The 17,842-nt window shown below is 54.4% G+C and overlaps 6 protein-coding genes across 6 annotated transcripts; 1 reads left to right on the forward strand and 5 right to left on the reverse strand.

Annotated features, from left to right (window-relative positions):
• Positions 1 to 1,619: 1,619 nt before the first annotated feature.
• On the reverse strand, positions 1,620 to 2,412 carry TRIVIDRAFT_215664 (uncharacterized protein; the record flags this gene model as incomplete). The annotated part of the gene is made up of 1 exon (XM_014103482.1): positions 1,620 to 2,412. One exon carries the CDS (start codon positions 2,194 to 2,196, stop codon positions 1,978 to 1,980), a length of 219 nt encoding a protein of 72 aa, XP_013958957.1.
• Positions 2,408 to 4,956, forward strand: TRIVIDRAFT_72030 (uncharacterized protein; the record flags this gene model as incomplete). Its single annotated transcript, XM_014103483.1, has 4 exons — positions 2,408 to 2,637; positions 2,848 to 3,221; positions 3,280 to 4,320; positions 4,408 to 4,956. 4 exons carry the CDS (start codon positions 2,408 to 2,410, stop codon positions 4,698 to 4,700), a joined length of 1,938 nt encoding a protein of 645 aa, XP_013958958.1.
• On the reverse strand, positions 4,939 to 7,289 carry TRIVIDRAFT_229984 (uncharacterized protein; the record flags this gene model as incomplete). The annotated part of the gene is made up of 1 exon (XM_014103484.1): positions 4,939 to 7,289. One exon carries the CDS (start codon positions 7,193 to 7,195, stop codon positions 5,300 to 5,302), a length of 1,896 nt encoding a protein of 631 aa, XP_013958959.1.
• A 417-nt stretch (positions 7,290 to 7,706) lies between these two features.
• TRIVIDRAFT_29930 (uncharacterized protein) lies at positions 7,707 to 9,402 on the reverse strand (the record flags this gene model as incomplete). Its single annotated transcript, XM_014103485.1, has 2 exons — positions 7,707 to 8,761; positions 8,829 to 9,402. The coding sequence occupies 2 exons, from the start codon at positions 9,400 to 9,402 to the stop codon at positions 7,707 to 7,709; spliced, it is 1,629 nt and encodes a 542-aa protein (XP_013958960.1).
• A 956-nt stretch (positions 9,403 to 10,358) lies between these two features.
• TRIVIDRAFT_72041 (calnexin) lies at positions 10,359 to 12,697 on the reverse strand (the record flags this gene model as incomplete). Its single annotated transcript, XM_014103486.1, has 4 exons — positions 10,359 to 11,125; positions 11,204 to 11,988; positions 12,063 to 12,357; positions 12,465 to 12,697. The coding sequence occupies 4 exons, from the start codon at positions 12,567 to 12,569 to the stop codon at positions 10,634 to 10,636; spliced, it is 1,677 nt and encodes a 558-aa protein (XP_013958961.1).
• A 1,336-nt stretch (positions 12,698 to 14,033) lies between these two features.
• Positions 14,034 to 14,990, reverse strand: TRIVIDRAFT_110725 (uncharacterized protein; the record flags this gene model as incomplete). Its single annotated transcript, XM_014103487.1, has 2 exons — positions 14,034 to 14,604; positions 14,686 to 14,990. 2 exons carry the CDS (start codon positions 14,866 to 14,868, stop codon positions 14,197 to 14,199), a joined length of 591 nt encoding a protein of 196 aa, XP_013958962.1.
• Between the last annotated feature and the right edge of the window lie 2,852 nt (positions 14,991 to 17,842).

A 17,842-nucleotide genomic window follows, 5' to 3' on the forward strand; every position in this document is an offset into this window, starting at 1 on the left:
CAACCAACCCTCTTGGTGTTGAAAATGGCATGAGTTGGCAAGAGGATATCACCGTGATCACGCGATGTCGGCAGAAGCGAAGGAAAGGGGAGGCCTTTGCTGCTTGGTTGATTGGCGAATCGTGCTTTATAATACGAGCGTACTCGGTACCTGTGTGCTTGATCGTATGGTGGCGTACAGGCATGGTTTTGTCTGGACGAAACAAACCAAGATCTGCGGAGTTAGTGAGAGGTCCGTGGCTACCGAACGGCGATGACATTGAGGAGTTGAGTTATTACTACCGAGGCTGTTTATGCTTTGCTGCAACAGACTTGTACCGCCAATGTAGGTTAGTACTTGGCAGTATATCATGGATGAAGAATCGACGAGTCAGCATCGTGCTCGAAAGCCAGATGGATCATCATCAAAGTAGTACTATCGTGTAGGCTAAGCCCCGATAAGGCGAGATAGCGATGCGGGATGTTACAGGTGCGAGCATGGAGTGCATATATGGGCCATGGGGCGAATGGCAATGGCTACTCGATAGAGCCTCATTCCATCTACATGGACAGTTGATCTTTGCTGGCGTGTATACGGACTTTACGGAGTAGAAGTATTCATAGAGCCACCAACGCATCTTAGCACTTGTACCTGTAGCCACATGCAGTGTGCCGCTACTGCAAAAGTATATCTCTGCCACAGCGCCGTGGCGCCGCAAAGGTACTGCTGTTGGAACGACCAGGGTCTGCGTGCAAAAGGCCAAGTACCTCGTACCTGTATTCAAACCGGAGCCGCTGACTCGGCCGCCACGGTTGAGGAGAAACACAAGAACTAGACCCTTGAGGCCCCTTTGGGAAAGAACCCTCCGAGACAAGAATGGACCCCGGCAGAAAGAAAGAGAAAAAGGCTTGTTCGGAGGGGAATTGGAATTGACGAGCAGGGTTCAATGCTACTGTACGGGTCCCTTCCATGACTCTCTAAATTCTCCAGCAGATGCCGAGCAAGGAGCAAGAGGCACCAACAGGAACAGGAGCAGGAGCCGGAGCATACTCGTAGTAGGAGCAGGAGCCATGAACCAAAGCAGTGTCTTCCCTCTCGTTTTTTTTCTAAATCCTCGTCTCCCGTTGGATGGATGGAGCTGAGTGGAGCCGCATTCTAGAGCAGGCGCGGCCACGGTGCAAAATGGCACCACTTGCCCTCTCCGAGGGAGGTCCTGCAGCCAATCAGCGGCGCGCAAACTGAGGCTAAGCCATCGGTAAGCCAGTGCCTGGACATGGTGCAACGCCAATGACAATTATCTTGACGGCAAAATGGGCTGATCTTGCTCTCAACAGCTGTCCACGACTGCCGTCTGTCATGCCACTTTTGCCATACGTGCGTCGGGCTTTACCGGGGCCATGAGCTGCTGTGTCGCTCCTTCCAGCCTCCCCGACTGCTGGGGCCCGGCCTCGCAGCCGCCGCCGCTGCTGCTAGGCACGCAACAGGCACTGTACAGGTACTCGCGCGTTGCGTCGCCAGCCCAGCGACGGCACGAGTACTGGCCTCGTACTCCGTGCTGGAAGCCCTTATTTATTACCAATTCCCTCCCCAGCTGTCTTGGGACCTACTGATGCTCCGGCCTAGGGAGACGAAAGCAGTATTAGTAGCGGACGCTGGCCAATTCCCCCCAAGCAACAGGAGATAGATAAAGGCGAGGGCAATGGGCTCAGGGCTGCTGTGTGCTGTAAGCGTCTGTCTCGACGCCGCGTGACACACTTGGACCAGGAACGACTCTCCATCCTCTGCACTGCGCTGCCCTACAGGACAGCCCTCTGCAGCTTCAATCTCAACACAACCCTTTCTCCTGCACTGTCGCATCATTCTGCGTTTCTAGCCCAGACCCTCCAGTACCCCCGATCCGGGCCCCGGTATCCATCCAATTCGTCGCAGCAACAGCCAGGGGGCCAAAACCTGAGAGCGGCACTCGTGTCTCTGTCTGCACGAGGATTCGGACATAGCTCAGCACAAAGGCCCAAGAGGATCCCAGAACGCATTGCATTGCGGTTGCGTTGCAGCAGAAGAAAAAAAGGTGTGGTGGAGACGGTCGCGACCTCTCCTGAGACGAGTCGACTGAGACAGACAGGCCTGTCTCTCTATCGCTCTCGTCGGTCGGGCACAGCGTGCTGGAGTGCACAAAAGCAAAGTGGTAATTGGGCGAGCCACCACCAGGCCGGCCATTGAAAAACAACCAGGCTCCCGGACAGTGGAGCGAGCTCGTCTTTTTCGGCTGCCCACAGTGTCCAGGTCGATACAGAGAGGCTCGGCTTGACAAACTACAGTACAGTGATCCTTCACGCTGGCTGACAGATCACCTCAACCTTCGCCCGTCACCATGGCGCCGGGCGTCGTCAGTCCCTCGTCAAACTCCAGGAACAACAGTCCAAACCACATGGAGGAAGAAGCGCAGCCAGGCCCGTCAAACCAGGAAATGGCCGTCGACGACGAGGATGCCATTGATCCCCTCACCCTTCTCCGGAGCTTGCCAGAGCCGCCCACCACCTGCCAGGTGTGTGTTGTTGGCGCTGGTCCCGCGGGCCTCATGCTGGCAGCGAATCTCGCCCGTTTCGGCATCGAAGTTGAAGTCGTAGATGATAGGGCGGACCAGACGCCTGTTGGCCGGTATGTCTGTCCCCAATGAGAAAAAAAAAACCTTGCCTACCTATCCCCTTCAGCTGGCCTCAACAGCTCCCCCTTTTGTTTTCCTCGCCCTATTCTCTGCCCATCTACTGCTGCAGTTCGTAGTTTGTAGGCCTTCCTTACACCTCGTTCAAACTCGATCCAAGTTCTACTTGCAAATTACATTATTTGACGCTAATGTGATGAAAACAGAGCCGATGGCTTACAGCCGAAATCAATTGAGACGTTTCGGCAGATGCGATTGGCTGATCCGCTGCTGCAGCGCGGCGTGAGAGTCTTTGACATCTCCTTTTGGCGCAGCACGGCGGATGCGCCTCTGCATCGCCTAGGGCGTGAAGTGCACTATCCTCCCGTCATTGATGTTCTGGACCCTTACATCCTTCTTGTCCACCAGGGCATGGTTGAGGGCCTCTTTGTCGACGACCTGAGGAAGCGCGGAAAGGAGGTGCGCCGGAACACGGCCTTTGAGTCTCATCATGTTCCAAAGTCAGGGCCAGTCCAGGTTCGGTGCTACACCAATGTCAACCAGGACAAGAGAACGATTTTGGCCGATTATCTCGTTGGATGTAAGTGTATTATTTCTATATCTAAATTACAATGCTCGGCTAACAGAAAGATTCATAGGCGATGGAGCACACTCCAAGGTCCGCAAGAACATGTCCAACGTTGAGGCCGTAGGCATGTCCCGCCCAGATATTTGGGGCGTCTTGGACGGTGAGATCATCACCAACTTTCCTGATATTTGGTCCAAGACTCTTGTCTACTCTGAGGAACACGGCTCGATCCTCATTGTTCCCCGTGAGCGCAACATGACGCGCTTCTACATTGAGCTCAAGGCCAGCGCCCGCGCTGACCGCCGCGAGCTTGGCCAGAAATTCGTCATGCAACAGGCCCGCAAGATCATGGCGCCCTTTGAGCTAGACTGGAAGTACATTGAGTGGTTTGGGCGATATCAAGTGGGCCAGCGCGTTGCGAGTCGCTTCACGGATGTCAAGACCAGGGTGTTCCTTGCGGGAGATGCTAGTCACACTCACTCCCCCAAGTCGGCCCAAGGCATGAATACATCCATGCACGACTCGTGGAACCTGGCCTGGAAGTTGAACCTGGCATGCCGTGGATTGGCCAAACCCAATCTTCTCGAAAGCTACGAGGTGGAGCGCCGCAAGATCGCCCTAGATCTCGTCAACTTCGATTACGAGCATGCCAACCGCATCGCCGGTGGAGATGCTGTCGCCATGGCCGAGAACTTTAGGGCCAATGTGCGCTTCATCTCCGGCATTGGTGCCGACTACAGCGAGAGCGCCCTCAACATTACCCGGCCAGAGGACAACTCGGCCATCCTGGGCGGCGCTCGTCCGGGATGTCTCTTGCCCCCGGCCAAGGTATCGCGATACATTGACTCCAACCCAGTGGACATTCAGCTCGACATCCCCATGCTGGGCCAATTCCGTATCTACCTCCTTATGTGGGATGTGATACAGGCAAGGCCCTTCTTGGAGACTTTCTGCCGCTCCATTGCGACGCCAAAGTCCCTGGTGAGCCAGCTTTCTGCTGCCGCAAGCGCATCTTATGCCAAGCAGCCAAGATTGCCGGCCCCTGAAGATGTGTATACGCGACCTGAGAGATACACGGTGGTCAGCCACTTGTTCACATTTGCTCTGATTAGTGAGTAACAAGCCTTCCGGCCTCCCGCTTACCTTTTTCCACATCCCCCCCACGTACCCCTTTAACTAACCAAAGTGATGTGTCTAGCGACCATGCCCAAGTCTGAAATTGAGATATCAGACCTTCCCGCCCTGCTGCAGGATAGCCGCTGGACCGTCTATATCGACAATGTCCCCGAGCTAGACACCAGGGGCGCTTTCTGCACAGACAAGTGGCTGGGAAGCCTCGGCCCCAGCGAAGTCGCCATCGTCAATGTCCGTCCCGACGGCTATGTTGGCTCCATCGGCCGATGGGACACCAACGTTGATGAGGCTGGCGAGCAGGCGGCTCAGTGGCTGGATTCGTATTATGGCGGATTTATGGAGGTGCCAAAGAATTAAAGAAAGATGTGAGAGAAATTGAGAACTGAGTCTGAACTGAATGAATATTTATGAGACGGAAAAGGGATGGTGGGCAAAAGAGGAGGAACACCATGTGAGCTCAGGAGAACCTCACTGCTTTTAAACGCACCATCTCTTCTCTTTTTGCTACAAGGGCATTATTGATGACACTTGACAACTGATTTGATCGTTTTTGTTGTTTTTTCAGATTACGACAGGGCAGAGCATAGAATTTTTTGCAAACCATTGTCTTTTTATATCTGGACAGTTGTAGATACACCGAGAAGCATGTAGAAGGGTAATGGAAAAATGGAAACAAAACGGGCATGGGAGGCAAATCAAGGCAGCGAGCGCCCAAACATACGAGTTGTGACGCCACAGATGGACTGAGAAGGAGGCACAGCATAGCGAAGCAAATGAGTGATTTATTATTTTTGTGGGTTGGAGAGAGGGAACGTGACCTAACGTGATGTTCCTGTTCCTTGCATTGGCGCCGTGTTTACAAACTATGAGGGGTTTCTATTTTACTCTTCCGTATAGTAGTAGATGGAATGTATGCGTGGTTTCGTTTTAATATCGTCGTCAATGCTCTTATTGTTTCAAAAGATGAGAATGGTGACGTCCCCCTTGACGTCCTCGCCCACGAGCCACCGCTCGTCTCCGCAGATGAAGCCCTTTGCCATCATCTCAGACCACATCTCGTCCGCGAACTGGACCTCCTGCCCGTCTGGGCCCTGCGTCGTGGCGCCTCCCTTGCTGCTGCTGCTGTTGCCGGCGGTTTCGTTCCCGTCGGTTGTCTGGCTCTGGTTCTGGTGAGACGCATTGCTGTTGCTGCCGCTGCCGGTCCTTGCGGCGCTTGGTCTTCGTGTGCGTCGTCTTCTGCGTCTGGTTGTGCGCGACATTGTGTTTCCCCTGGCGGTGAATTTGGCGCCGCTTGCGCCGATGCCCTGGATGCGAATCTTGGGCCGGATGTGCACTGATAGGGTCTCGAGCATGAAGCAGTCGCGAGCGATGACGCGGACGCCGGCCGCGGCGTCAAAGACCTCGGAGAGGGTCACGTAGGGGAAGTCGTCGTGGCGCCAGCAGGGAGCGCGGCCAGGCCAGGTCTGAGAGTTGCTCCATGCCTTTTCTGGGGAAGAGTCACTGCCATCGCCAGAACTGTCATCGTTAGTGTTCTCGTCCATGCCCGTTATTCGTCTCCTCCACCGGCATCCCCAGCAGAAAGGTAGATTGACGCCGCCTCCGCCGCCGCAGTCGTCTACCCACCGCGGGCCTTCGCCAATCAGCGGGATGCCCGTTGTTTTGACGCGGTGCAGGCGCGGAGGGTTCGAGCTGCTGTGAGGGCCGGCGGACCAGCGATGTTCTTCTTCGGTGAAGAAGACGTGACCACAGGCAGTGCCCCTAGCAGCATCCCAGGTGCAGCTGTCAAGGGCCATGACGCGCAGGGCCGGCGTATCGCTCTGGCGGATGGCCCATTCGCGGAGCTGGCCGTTTGTCATGCTGCGGATGATGTATGGACCGGAAGCATCGTCTGGGTTTGCGGTTCCTGATGGATCTTGTGATGGTCTATATGTAGAGGGAGTGCCAAACTCCCATATCGTGAGCCGCTCAAGGGGCTCGTCTTCCCAGGGAGTACGTGTAGGCTGCCATGTGTAAACGACGTAGTGAGTCGCGTTGTGCGTCGAGAAGAAGCGGTCCTGGTGACTGACGGGCAGGCCAAGATGATGAATCTTGCATTCACATCGGAACTCAAAGGCCCAGGAGTAAGTTGGCATCGAACCGGCATTACCGCCACGCGGAGGAATGACGCCGCCCCAGGACCCGATCCTGCGGAAGGTGTAAGCGGTTGCGTAGTGGCGATGCACTGGTTCGGCTCCGTCGATGACATTGATCGCCTCTTGCTCGCACCACTCAATCATGAGAATCCCGTGGCTGATGCGGACTCGCCTCACAATCCTGCCTCGCATGTCAAAAGGCACCTCGACCTCGATCCCCGTCTCCAGATCCCGGGCCAAAAGCCCGGCATCTTCCCCGAGCGGCGCCGGATAGACCAGCAGCCCTTCGGCCGGGGCCACGGTCCATACCGGGTCCCAAAAGTGGAACGGCGCCGTCTTGCCGTTGAGGCTCAGGAACCGGTTCCACGGCGTCACGCCGCGAAGCCGTTTCTCGTCCTTGAGCACCGGCACCTTGACGACCTTCCAGGGCACGGCGTTCCCCAGGTGAAAGTACCGCCGCGCCAGCCTCGCAAACACGGCGGCCCAGTCGCCGCGCTCAAGGGCTCCGAGCTCTCCCTTCCGGAGATGCGTTCTGAGCCGCCGGCCTTCGAGCGAGCGCGGGAAGTGCGCCAGGATGAGGCTGATGCAGAGGTCGTTCCTGGTGAGGGCCTCGCGGAAGAGTCGGGACACGCGCTGGCAGAGGATGGCTTCTGTGGCGGAGAGGCGGGAGATGATGTCTGAGAAGATGGTGTATGGGAGGTCTGTTAGAGCGAGTGCCATTGTGATTTATGTATACACTGTTTGAGACTGCTATTGATGTCGTTGATTACGCTGCTAGCTGATTTGCAAAAACACGTACTCGAGCTGATGGCGATGTAAAAGAGAGGATGCAGAGATGAGGTTGCAGTTGGGGGGGAAACATGGGGGGTTGATATGCACGTTGCCTTGTGTGATAGGTAGAAGTTGAGGTGAGGTGAGAGGGGGAACATGTGACATGTCAATAGATAGATTGCCTGATATCGTACCTCTGCAAATCGATAACAAATATCGCAGGATTCATGACGTCCGTAATACTGCATTTAACGTAAATTTATTTCATTCTGCTTAAAAAGCATTCCCATGCTGTCCAGCCCATCTGCTCGTGACTACATTATGTACAGTACATGCATGTTCTGTGAGACAACCAGCCTTTCCCCCTGTATTCATCATTCCTCAGGGCGACAATTTTTTTTAATTTCATTCCGTCATGTTCCACAAGACAATCCCCATCGCATCAACGCAATTTCATCCTCTACTGCAGCGTGGGCATGTGCACCGCAGCCTTCTTGGCAACGGCGTCGGCGCTCTGCCACAGTGCCGTCACAGTCTTGAGCTGAGTGTAGAAGTTGATACCGGGTCGGCCGTAGAAGGTGTTGGCACCGCCTCCGGCAATGGACTTCTTGTTGCCGGTGAATGAGAACATGGGCAGCGGCACGGGGATCGGCACGTTGATACCCACCTGGCCGGCCTCGATGTTCTTGCGGAACGTCTCGGCGGTGGCGCCCGACTTTGTGAAGATGGCAACACCGTTGCCGTACTCGTTGTTGTTGATGAGCTCAATGGCGTCGTCGATGGTCTCGACGTTGAGGCACACCAGGACAGGGCCGAAAATCTCCTGCTTGTAGCAAGTCATGTCGGGGGTGACGTTGGAGATGATGGTGGGTCCGATGAAGTTGCCGTTGGGGTACTTCTCAGACTTGAAGCCACGGCCGTCGAGCAGGATCGTGGCGCCCTCCTTCTCAGCGCTGGCAATGAGGCCCTCGATGCGCTCCTTGCTCTGGGGGGAGATGACGGGGCCAAGATCGGCACCCTCCTCGAAACCGCCGTCAACCTTGAGCGCCTGTGCGTGCTCAGCAACCTCGGAGAGCCACTCCTTGGTCTCACCAACCATGACTAGAGTGCTCAGGGCCATGCAGCGCTGACCAGCAGCGCCAAAGGCCGCTCCCACGACACTGTTGATGAAGTGGTTCTTGTTGCAGTCGGGGAGGACGGCGGCGTGGTTCTTGGCACCCAGGTTGGCCTGGACACGCTTGCCGTTGGCAGAGGCGCGAGAGTAGATGTACTCGCCGGCCTTGTTGCCACCGACAAAGCTCACGGCCTTGATGGCGGGCTCGTCAAGGATGAAGTTGACGGTGTCGTGGGCGCCGTGGATGACGCTGACAACGCCGGGAGGGAAGCCGGCCTTCTCAGCCAGCTCGACGAGGATCATGGCGGCACCGGGATCACGTTCTGAGGGCTTGATGACGATGGTGTTTCCGGTGATGGTGGCAATGGGGATGGACCACAGGGGGATCATGGCGGGGAAGTCTAGCAAAGAGAACGACCTGTTAGTTGATGCCCGTCTAGCCATCAGAAACCATTGATCAAGACTCACTAAAGGGGCAGATGGCGGCAGTGACGCCCAACGGCTCGCGGTACGTCCTCGTCTCCATGTCCTTGGACACCTCGAGAACCTCGCCCTTGAGCAGCTCGGGGGCGCCAATGGCAGCCTCGGCAACCTGCAGGCCACGGAGCACATCACCCTTGGCATCGGCAAAGGTCTTGCCCTGCTCGAGCGTGATGCTGGCGGCCAGTCTGTCCCAGTTGTCCTTGATCAGCTGCACGTAGCGGAACATGATCTGCTGGCGGAACAGCACCGTGGTGTTCTTCCACGACTGGAACGCCTTCTGCGAGCTCTCAATGACGGCCTTCATCTCAGCCTGTGTCATCTGGGGCACGCGGGTCACCAGGTTGTTGGTGGCCGGGTCGGCCAAGTCGATGTACTTGTCCGTCGTCGACTGCACGAACTTGTTGTCGATGAAGTACGGCGTGTTCTGCACGTTCTCGATCTGCTCGTGCGTCGTGGGGAAGCTGGTAGCCGTAGACGACAGAGCGTCCATTGGCTTCAGCTGCTGGGCCGTGGCATGGATTCTCCGGGCGGCCGTAACGGCCTGAGCCTTGGAAGCCATCTTGGCCAGGGCAATGGTTGACCGAGGAGAAGCGGCAGTCAATCCGCGGGTGCTGGCAGAGGCGCTGACCGTGAGGAGGCGGCGCATGGTAGGCGGTATAAACGAAACGAAGACAATACTGTGTACTCCCAAAGCCAGCAAAACAAAAACTGCCCTCTCCTAGTGACGCCGATTCAGCACGTTGCAAGCCGTCAGGCAAAGAGAAACGAGAAGAAAAGGCCAGCGTCCTATTTATCAACTTCCGTCTCCAAGCCAAAGCGAACCGGCCGTAGCCGTGTGTGGGGGAGGAGGCAAAAAACGGGGAACCCAGAACAGGACGGGGTTTGGTGTGGAGAGCCGCTAGATTGGCTGCAATTGTTAAGCCGATGCCGCTCCATGCCGAAGCCCGCGCAGCGCACGGCAAACGACTCGAACGCCGTTTGTTACGTTTGATATTACAGTACATACGAGTTAGTACATAGGTAGTATTACCGGGCTTTGAAATTAAGTTCTCATTACATGCTGATTGCCGACCAAAACGCTCCGATCCCGGGCAGCTTTGCCGAGAAAACACTATATACAGCTGCTATCGCCGCCATCGCCATCTCCATCTAATCAGCAGGGCTTATCGCCCCTTTCCCCTCTTGACATGTCAATGGACTAAGGCGCCGTCTACCGAGTACGGCCTGTAGTGCTACAGTGGTTCAGATACAGAACCACTGGAAATGTTAGATAGCTTTCCTCATACGGCCTGGCGCGCCCTGTGACCAGACTCGGACACGAGTAATATCGTAGCTTCATTCCATTGAGCTCTTCACTATTGCCGAAAGAGGCAATGCATCGCGGTCGGTGATAATGACAGTACATAGTAGATACAAACAAAACACCAAGGGCCACGTGTTGACTGCCTCTACTTGCATTATCTCGGGGATTGGATTCTCTTGTGCAATTACTAATTCTCGACACCGGGATATGCTGACTTGCACAATACTCCATCATGTTAATGTTACAAAGCATGGATGTTTAGGTACTTGACACAAAACAGACAAATCTCAAAGGAGCAGTAATAACAATTGATTCCCATTTTTTTAATGACAATTTTTACTTAAATATTCATAATCAGTCCCCTTGGCTTCCCAATTCTTTTTTGGACTTTGGCCCCAGATGTTGGTATATTGGATATTTCTGTTCATCCCACATCCGGCCATGGTTTGATCCCAAGCGCTTTGACAAAAGAAATGCATCCAATCCCTTACGACTGGCTGCGGGTGGTTCGCTTGGTAGCCTCTCCCTTGGACTTGTCAGCACCGCTGGCAACAGCCTCGGACTTGTCCTTGGCCTTGTCCTTGGAGGTGGCAGCGGGCTTCTTGGGAGTAGCAGGGGAAGAGCCAAGGCCGACAAGTCCGCTGATGATGGCAATCAAGGTAACGAGAAGAGCGGCAGCGGCAGCGGGGACCTCAGGAACAAACTTGATGGCCTCAACGGGGTCCTTCTGGGCAATGGTAAGGAAGAGATCAAGCTTCTCCTTGGCGAACAGGACAGGGTCATCGAAGAACTTGAGGTCAGAAGGAGACTTGGGGGTCTCGTCAATCTTGGGCTCCTCGGCCTCAGCGAGAGCCTTCTCGACGGGGTGCTTGACGAAGAAAGTCTCGTTGGCCAGCTTCTCGGCATCCTCGACGGAGTGGCCAATGTAGATGTTGTCAAAGAGAATGTCGTTGGTCATGGTCCAGATCTCGAAGCCAATCTATTGAAGAGCAAAACAGTTAGCAAACAAGCTTGAGAGGAAGAGGGCCATCTAGATAAAATGGGGGTTGCGACTCACAGCTCCAATGGGCTCAAAGTTGGCGGGGGTCTTGTCCTCATAGTAGTCGGGGTTCTTGATCTTGCGGGGAGCCCAGACACCCTTGTAGGCGGGGTTGTCAATGAAGGGAGCAGACCACTTGCCCTTGTAGTCAGGGTTCTTGATCATGGGCTTGGACCAGGGGCCGCAGCCGGAGACGTCGTCACACTTGGGGTTGGGGACGGTGGGGGGAACCCAGTCACCATCCTCCTCATCATCCCAGTCCTCGGGCTTCTCAGCCTCGGGGTCGGGAACCACGGAGGGCTCGTCCACAAGCCAGTCCTCGGGTTGAGTGGCCTCCTCGTCAACAATCTCGAAAGGAGCATCCTCGTCCCAGTCCTCAGGCTTGACGGCCTCGGGGTCAGCAATGCGAGCCTCATCAACCCAATCCTCGGGCTTGGAGTCCTTGGGGTCATCAATCTCCTTGGGGGGGTTGATGGCCGGGGTCAAGTCCTCAAGGAGGTTACCAGCCTTGGTCTCGACACCATTCTGTCTGATGGAGAAGGTGTTGTTGGGGTGAACAATGAGAGTGTAAAGCTCGGTGGTCTTGACAATGTTGACGGCGGGAGCAGAGTTGAGGTGCTTCTCCTCGTACTCGCCAGTCTTGGGGTTCTTGTGGTTGACAATGAAGTGAACCCTGTTGTTGTGGCCGCACTTGTCGGGGCCAAACATGATGACATAGGGAGTGGTGTTGCTGAACTCGTCCTGGTGGAGAGCCTTGTTGTCGCGCAGGAGCTTCATGTAGGCACCACCGCAGTCCAGTCCCTCTGCAAGGCGCACGCGCGCACACACGTCAGTACTTGTCCAAATGCTCTTGTTTTCTTTGCAGGCGCCGACTTACTCTGAAGCTTCACCTCATACTGAACAACGAGGGTCTTGCCCTTGTTGTCAATCTTCTTGGGGAACTTGGCCGAGATGGCGTGGTGAGCAGCGGCGTTCTTGATGACAAGACCCTTATCGCCTTCAATTCCCTTGTACTGGTAGGGCTCCTCAACAGCCCACTCGCCAACATAGGCCCATTCCTCTTCCTCCTCCTTGTCGGAGCCGCTGGTGTCCTTCTTGGCGTGCGAAGGCTTCCATCGGGACTCCCAGTCATCGGTGAACTGCTCCAGGAAGTCCGCCTTGATGGTGGTGGGCTAAACAAACCATGTCCGTTAGCACACAGCTGGCCATTACGCATGCCGCCGGAGTAGCAACAGCTACAGCTTCACAGCTTCAGACTGGGGCGGGAGAGCTGGCTTACAGTAAAGGTGGGAAGCTCCGGGACCGCCTTGGACTCTTCAACATCCTCGGCATATGCGACACCAGCGAGCAAAGCCGCGGCGGCGGCAACGGTGTTGAACTTCATGGCGAGAGAAGCGCAACCAGCAAGTACCTATACCAACAATTCTCAAGAGAGTGGGGGAGAGACGAAGAGAAGGAAGTTGTGCCAACAGGGCAGTCCCAGCGCTGGAGCAGAAGAGAATCCCAAAGATGTCTGATTCTGATTGAAGAGGGAAGAAGAAAATAAAATGGGAGGAAGTGCACCGACGACCGTTGAAGAAGGCTGGGGAGCTCTTGAGGACACGTAGAAGCTGTCAAGGGCCACGACGAAATTTAGCTGCCGGTTAGTTGTTTGATGCGGGGGTCGAGCTGCCAGGCTGGGCTTAACTCGCCCAGTACGTACCCGGGCTGCTGTTCCCGCCTCCAGCCAGGCCAATGGAAAAGTCCCGGGTGAAGCAGGTTTGGCGCCGCTGCAACCCACCGGTGGGCCTGCTGATATGATATGAGTGCCGCAAATGGCGGTTCGCGACGATGGGAAGAGGCATCTCGACGGCATCAATTGAATGTGCAACGACGGGAGCAATTGGTGGAAATGCAGCGGGAAGGCGAAAAATACAACTTGTCCGGTCTATCTAATTATCGATGGCTAATCCTCCCGTCTCCAGGCGAAACCAATTGACACTAACATCCTTGATGGCATCATTTTCATTCTTTTTCGCCGGGTGAGATTTAAAAAAAAAATCGGGGGAGGAGACCAGGTGGTTACACGGAACCCAGAAGATGCCACATATCCAACTTCAGCATCCGCCCGCGCTGAGGCAACCCTGGACCAATTGACGATGCTGACATGAGAGCTAGCAGCAAGTATTTTGAGTTTGGATCTGGTACCTATTCTTCTCCTGTTCTTTTCCGTCTTTGGCGATGGCCTCAACACGTTGTTCTTGGCCTTTTTTTCAATCCCAGAAATAGAGCCTATGGAGAGCCTAAAAGTTAGCACGCCGATTTCTATCTCATATCTAATGCAAAGAAACAGATGCCCCATTAATGTGACAGGCGCTAAGGTCTGCCGCCATTACTCGTACACCAGGGCCATGGCTTTTTGAGAGCTGCAAAGAATCGACCAGACGTGATTTAATTACGCAGCAGAATCTTGATTACTGTATCAGAATGCACGTGTTGGCAAATGCAAGACACAAGTGCACACATGAATACGAGCACAAAAGACATATTACGAAATACTACAAGAGGTCCTGGTTCGTAATACTACTAGCATGTCAACTGTAATTCACGATCTGCGCAGGGTCCATGGCCCATGCATCACTCACTTTCATCAATTGTTCACGATGAAATCAAATCTCCCCACATCAGGCGATTGCTCCAGGCGCACAAGCCAGGATGCCGACCTGCCTCGGCTGTTGGAACGAACAACGGCTCGAAAAGTGATCGGACCTCTGCAATGAGAAAACAATGACATGAGCCTACAGGTAATTTTCATTTCATCGAGTCATTTCACGTTCCAACATGATTGCATGACAGACACAACACAAGTCTTTTGTCCCAACAGACACTTTTTATTACCCTATCCACCCATGGATGTAAATACACACAACCCCAATTCATTAAATCCCCGAATCCCGAATTAAACCCCTTCCATTAACCAATCCAACCGAACTGAAAAAAGATAACAGAAAATCAAGGGGATATCTCAGAGTTTACAGAGCCAGAAGGGCAGCAATGACACCAACAAAGGAGGCACCAGAGGCAATGATGGCGGGAGCAGCGTTGGTAGTGGTTGCGGCAGAGCCAGATCCGGTCTTGGTAGCGCTGCCAGACTTGGTTCCAGTAGCAGAGCCAGAGGCCTCAGAGCCGGAGCCGGAGGAGCCAGAGCCAGAGGAGCCGGTAGGAGCAGCAGCAGTGTCAGTGCCAGTGTTGGCAGCGTGGTCGCCAGCAGCGGCAGTCTGGGAGGGAGTGCCCTCAGAGGTGACATAGTAGTGGTCCTGGATGCACTTATCGATGCACAGCTTGTAGGTGTTGGTCTGGGCAGGGGTGCCGTCACCCTGAGGGCACTTGGCAACACAGGCAGTGGTGGCGTTGACCTGAGACTGGTCGGGAGAGGGGACCTGTAGGAGCATTCATGTAAGTCGTGGTTTTCTTTTTCACTATTTGGTATTGACACGGGGAGAAGCAGAAGAAAAACATACAGCAATGCAGTGAGCCTGGCAGTTGACATCACCAGCATCACAGGCGTGGATACAGGCGTACTGGGACTGCTGGGCAGGGTCGAGAGAGACAGAAGAAGCCGGAGCAGCAGAAGTGGCTGAGCCAGACTCGGCGGCGGCAGCGAGGGCGGCAAAGAGGCCGGACAGGACAACGGTGAAACGCATCGTGACTGATTAAGTTGTTGTTGTTGTAAGTATTAAGTGAGGTATAGTAAGTTATTCAAGTAGTCCGCAAGAAGCACCAAAAACGAATGTCGACAGCACGAGACGAGCGAGAGACGGTTTAGAGATCGAAGATGGAGAGAGAGCGAGAAGCTCCGCGCCGGGGAGGAGGAAATCTCCCTTTAATACTTGCACCCGTTGGCAAGCCCAGGCGCGTACCAGTCGGCAGAGTTCAAGGAGACCCAATCGCTCAAAGCCTCGCTGGTGTGTTTTTCGCGCACAGTACGGGCCATGTACCGCAGGAAATCTCCTAGTGTGGGAGTCTTTGCCAGCGGCCATGAGCGAAGGGATGGAGGCAAACCAGTGCTGTCTGAGGGCCCCACCCGAGCATAGCATTGCATTTGATTGCTTGTGCTGTGGTGACCTCACTTTTTTGCTTGGGTACCCGTACATGTAAACATTAGAGACCAAGGGCGTGTGTTGCATGAGGCTTCATTTTGCTGCTCCAAAATAGTATCGCAAGCATCCACCGCCACAGCTTTCCTGTACCTTGTGCCTCGTACGTCTACGGTTAAATATTGCCTTTTCCCTCTCTAGAAGCGCCGCATTGTGTTTTAATTGCGTGGCGCCACAATGCAGCCGCAATCCAGAAAATTGCCGTACCCCTTAAAGCGTTAACCCCAATAGAAAAACAAAAAAAAAAAAAAAGGAAAGAAAAGAAAAAGCACCTACATACATACAAAATGAAAAGTCCCTGACCACTATCGATGCTGTGGCGCTCTCGCCTTTTGCCGCCATTGTCTCGAGGCTCTTGCCCCTACCTACATTGCTACGTCGAGAACTCGTATCTGGCGTGGCGATCCTCTTCATCTCCTCTTCATCTCCTCTTCATCTCCTCTTCGTCTCCTCTCGTCTCCTCCCCTCTCGACAACGTTGAACGCATTTTGCCATCTTCCCAACCAACCTTGTTCTCCAGGCCGCGGATAGGCTGTGCGATGCGGTCATTGATTTTGCTCGGCATCTCGGCCACGGCCAAATAGAGGCTGTGTGCGGCCTGTGGGACCACAGCTGGTTACAGGGCATTCTTCCAGCTCCCTCCCGCGCTCTGTGCAGGCCTGGATTCATGCAGCAGCACCTGTAATGCCCTGTTTTTTAGCCCTTTCTCGCTTCCACCGTCACCTACAGGCAATTGATCCGTGCCCCAAAATGTCACCAGGGCGAAATGACGCTCTCTCTCCTCACACCCCATCTTCATGGCCGGCTCGTCTACCATCACGGTCGTGTGTCTTTGTTCCATTCGGCTAGCGTCTGCAGGGGCATGAAGCGGCACTAGAGCGGGCCATCCTGGCCTGGCGTGCTAACAGCCAATACTAGTGACTAAGACAACAGGCTCACGTCCGTTGTTTGATTTGATCGTCGCCTGGAATTCGTCACATGGTGATGGTTGGCTGTTTATGAGGCAACAAGCATCAACACCAAATGTCAACATCAACATTGGCCGTTGCCACACATTCGTTTTTCCCACATCTGTCAACTGACCATAATTGTCCGTGATACGAAGCGCGAGGCCCACGGCTCGCTTTGCATCTTGCATTGGCGCAGAGCCCAGGCAAAACTCAATCCTTAAAAATCAAGCACAGCTCACCACAGAATACAACGTCCTACTGCCTTAGCCCGGAAGGCTAGCCCTCTCGCCCTCTAGCCTGCGACCTCCGAGCCGCCAGGGGTTACGATGCTCCGTTTGGTTCAGATACAAACCCAGCCCAGTATTGCCTTGAGCCTTCACACTGTACCCTTGGGCTTGGCTTAGCAAAAGGCTCCTCACAATACGAGGCACCATTGGCGATCGGTGCATGGCCGTGCCAGACGGGGCAAGATTCCGAAGGGATCTAACCAGGATGCGGTTGGTGAAGCTGACTCTGACCCTGGCAAAGAGGGAACATCAGCTCCTTGTGCAGCTGAAGTCGGACGGGGGCAGCGATATCCGATTTCTGCCAGCGGCACAGGACAGACAATTTCCACAAAACTTGGCCCGACGATGCTTTGCGCCTATATCCAGCCGTTGGAACTCTGGTCCCCATACTCGTACGAGTATTACGGGTGGATGTATTCTGGGGCCCATCCGCTTATTCTATGTATAACTCATCCAGTCTTTGTCAGGAACCGGATAACTACCTAACTATACCACGGATACTCAAAGTTGGCTTTCAGCGTTCAAGTAGTACTCGTAGTAGAGAGCAGAGAGCAGAGAGCCATGACCCCTTAGAGCTACAGCACTTTGCTTACCTTGCCTCGCACTAACAATGCAGGTTCCTGAGCGGTAATTTCAGGGTCAATTCAACCCTACATCTGTTTGAGACATTTGTAATAATGTGATAATACCTGCCGCAGAGTTGTCAAAGAAGCAGCGAGTCCTTGCCGACGGAAGAGTTCTCATCTCCCTCCCACCTCGAGGTGCGGTCCGAACGCGAGGGCGACGCGCGGGAGAGAAGGCAGTGGTTTGGGCCAATGAAATAGTTCGAAGCCAATATTGAGAAATTGCTAAGACATTGAGCAATTGAACTTCTCCGCTGCTTAGGTAACCAAGTACTAAGGTAAACTAGGGCGAGCATCCAGCCAACCGCGTCGCAAGAAATCGGCTGAGATATACTTTCAGGAACCGCGCAGTGCTAACGTCCCGGCTGCGCAAATCAGGTACCTGCATGTAGCTCCATCTCCATTGAGACGCGATAATGCTTTCGAGCTCTTATATTCGCATACGTAGGAGACAAGCCCTTGAACCTGTCGTCTCCAGTATCCGTCATTTCTCTACTTTTTTTTTATTAATTGCTCCGTATTCCGCACTCCGTAGATCCGATCAAATCTTAAAGCCAACAGCCGAGATCGTTCGATAGGGTGGCCCTTGCGCCTCCCACGTTTTCGGCCAGCTACCTATCGCAGTAAGCTCGTCATTTCCAATGGAGGGGCAGCAAAAAGG

Source organism: Trichoderma virens, assembly GCF_000170995.1.
Source record: "Trichoderma virens Gv29-8 chromosome Unknown TRIVIscaffold_4, whole genome shotgun sequence".
In the NCBI taxonomy this organism is placed as follows: domain Eukaryota; kingdom Fungi; phylum Ascomycota; class Sordariomycetes; order Hypocreales; family Hypocreaceae; genus Trichoderma; species Trichoderma virens.